The sequence below is a fragment of the Bactrocera tryoni genome, chromosome 4, assembly GCF_016617805.1.
Source record: "Bactrocera tryoni isolate S06 chromosome 4, CSIRO_BtryS06_freeze2, whole genome shotgun sequence".
NCBI lineage: Eukaryota > Metazoa > Arthropoda > Insecta > Diptera > Tephritidae > Bactrocera > Bactrocera tryoni.
In genome coordinates this window covers 31,408,868-31,411,888 of record NC_052502.1, presented here as the reverse complement: position 1 = coordinate 31,411,888, position 3,021 = coordinate 31,408,868, and the positions used below count along the sequence as shown (strand labels likewise).

General features: G+C 41.3%; 1 protein-coding gene across 1 annotated transcript; it reads right to left on the bottom strand.

Moving 5' to 3' along the window:
* Window positions 1-398: 398 nt before the first annotated feature.
* LOC120774960 (cytochrome P450 4g1-like) lies at window positions 399-2,787 on the bottom strand. Its single transcript, XM_040104846.1, has 3 exons — window positions 2,395-2,787; window positions 1,478-2,310; window positions 399-1,408 (listed from the first exon to the last, which is right to left on the bottom strand). Exons 1-3 carry the CDS (start codon window positions 2,618-2,620, stop codon window positions 809-811), a joined length of 1,659 nt encoding a protein of 552 aa, XP_039960780.1. The 5' UTR covers window positions 2,621-2,787; the 3' UTR covers window positions 399-808.
* Window positions 2,788-3,021: the final 234 nt, after the last annotated feature.

The window sequence follows — 3,021 nt, the reverse complement described above, 5'->3', positions numbered from 1 at the left end:
GTATCCCCTATCTTCAACAAAAATCTCAGTTCCCTTTCTGACTAGACGCCTGTTCTAAGTCATCGGTAAGGCACGGTATACTCGCAGTTTTGTCTTCGAAAAGCGAGTGAGTTGTAACTGTTTTAATAGCAAATCTTCAAATTTTCTAACGAAATTCTACCACATCTGCTGTGTATTACGCTTTCATAATAAAAAACATAAAATGACATAACAAAAGCTCAATACATTATAGGCGACCTAGGGGTCTTATGGATTCTAAGTTCCACACCAGGGAATTGCTTATGAATATGCGATTGCTTTGTATTTTATTCATTCAGTGTTCTGATTTAGAATTAATCCAACAAATCCGACAAAGCTTCGTAGTCCGCGCCGCAAATGCAAATGAAAGGCAAAATAAATTTCCATTTTTTCAGCTTTCTACTGCGCTTGCTTTTTATTATACTAATTGTTTTTGGTTAGTTTTGACTCTCCACACTTAACACTAGGGTTAGTTAGTTAATTTGTGAATTTGTTTGGATTAAAAATATTAAGTGCAAATTTGATAAGCCTTCTCCACATAAAAAAAAATCGTTTAATTTCATTGATCACAATTGGCTTCATTTCCTAACGGTTCCTCACGACCTTTACGCCGCCTCGGTTCTCAAAAAATTTGGCTTATCTGAAAATATATTTCTCTCGGGAGGTGGACTACTTAAAATAATCGCAAAAACATGTGCTCTCTTACAAAACTAATTATAATTTAATTCGTCATAGGTATTAGATCAAAAATTAAGAAGAAGTAAAGAAATTAGAATTCTTCATCACCCATTTACGCCACAACCGGTTGACGTTTCTGCAGCACCACATTGAAACCATTTTCCAGTTTCAAAATGATATCGGCCTGCAACTTCCAATCGGCCTCGGTCTCATTGCAGTGTATCGTGTAATTACGAATGATGGTGGAGAGCAACACCTTCAGCTTCAACATGGCATATTTACGACCAACACAACTACGTGGACCGGCGCTGAACGGAATGAAACTGTAGTAGTGACGTTTGGCCATGCGTTCGGGCAAGAAGTTGTCGGGATCGAACTTATCAGGATTGGCATAAATATCGGGGCGTCGGTGTACGCGATATTGCAGTACCACCACAGTGGTGCCCTTTGGCACAACATACGGACCAGATGCCAATTTCACATCGCTGTCGACGCGACGCGCAATCAACGGTACTGGTGGGTACATGCGTAGTGTCTCCATAATGACACGTTCCAAATATTTCATCTCCATGGTATCGTTGAAGGTGCAGTCACGCAAGAAATTATCACCAAAGATAGCCTTCTGTTCGGCTAAGACTTTCTCTTGCACATCCTTATGCATGCCCATCATGCAGAGCGCGAAACTGGAACCCGCAGAAGTAGTATCGTGACCCTATAATGATTAAAGGTGAAATTTTTAGCAAAATCGTTTTTTATCAGACACCAACCGGCGGCAATTTACCTCAAACATAATCGTGTTCACCTCATCCATAATATCTTTCTCGTTCCACTCGATCTCAGGGTTCTTAGCCATCTCTACCATTGCGTCCAATAGCGCCAGCCGACGTTTAGCGCCCACATCATTCTCATCGATATCATCCAAATCGTCACGCAGTCCATCGACCTTCTTAGCAGCTGCTTTCTTTGCCGACTCATCGATCTCTTCAACAATAGCATTACCCTCCGCATTGTAGTTTGCCTTGCGATCCATAACAACACGTTTGGTCATGCCCAAGATAATGTTCATCATCTTATCGCCCTTTTGACGCATTTTCGTCATGTTGTAGATAGAATCCAAACGATACAACACTTTCACTTGTCGCTTGTGTATGATATCGCACATATCTACGACGGCCTTGGCATACTCGAAACTCTTATTACCTTCCGGTACCTTCTTCACACCCATAGCGGTGCTGAGCAAGATCTCCACAGTGGTTTGTGACATATAATCGTGTATGTCGAATTCTTTACCCACCTCCTTAGCCATACGTTCCACAACATTCTTGGAGTGTTGCACAAAAGTTGGTACGAAACTCTTCAAAATGCTCTGATGGAATGTCGGTGCAATCATTTTGCGATGGTGACGCCAGTGATTGCCGCTGCTAATGAGCAAACCATCGCCGAACCATGGTTTAAAGTAACGGTACTCTTCCGATTTATCCAAATGATTATTGCTGCTCAAAATGATCTCAATATCATTGGGGTTGGTGAGGAATATCACGAGCACATGACCCAACGTAGCACGCAATGTTTCACCTAACTGTTCCAAGTAGGCATTACCCTTGGCCACAACCTCTGCAAATTCGAAAGACGAGCATTTGAAAAGTTAAAGTTTTCGAAACGTACTAAATTATTTGCAAAAGCTTTCCAGTTACCCACCTGCATTCGAACAGCCAAACACCAAATGTGCATTGCCCAAAACGGGTACTTCTGGCGGACTGGGTATATTCTTGGTCATGCGATATTCACGCGAGCTGCGACGCCAGTACTCGTACAAGGCTGCAATCACCACCACACCAATCAATGAGGTCCACAAGGCACCCAAGCCCCCGCTGGCCGATGCCTGTGTAATGGCCTCTTGCACTGTCTCTGTGGCAGCCGACATTTTCTCTTTTCACTTTGCACAATTATCCTTTTGCACTGTTAATCCCAATGTGTTATATGGAATTCCTTATCCCGATATAACTGTGTACCACTGCTGTCTCTTGTAGATATCTTCTCAATCAAATTTTGCCGTTCCGAAGCACGGCTAACACTGAACTGAATGGAACAATGGACGAGTATGCAATTTTATGGTTTCGAAATGAAATAGTAAGTTTCCAATTTACAAAAATGTTAATCAATTCATTGAGTCGATTTTAATTAGGAAGACAGTTTTTCGAAATGGATTTGCATTTATAATACGAAGAAAGACAAACGGGGGATAGTACTATTTCTAAGCGAATAAACTTCAGCTTTTGTTCTTGTGCTTATAAACTTAATTATATAGGACTACTCATGTACATT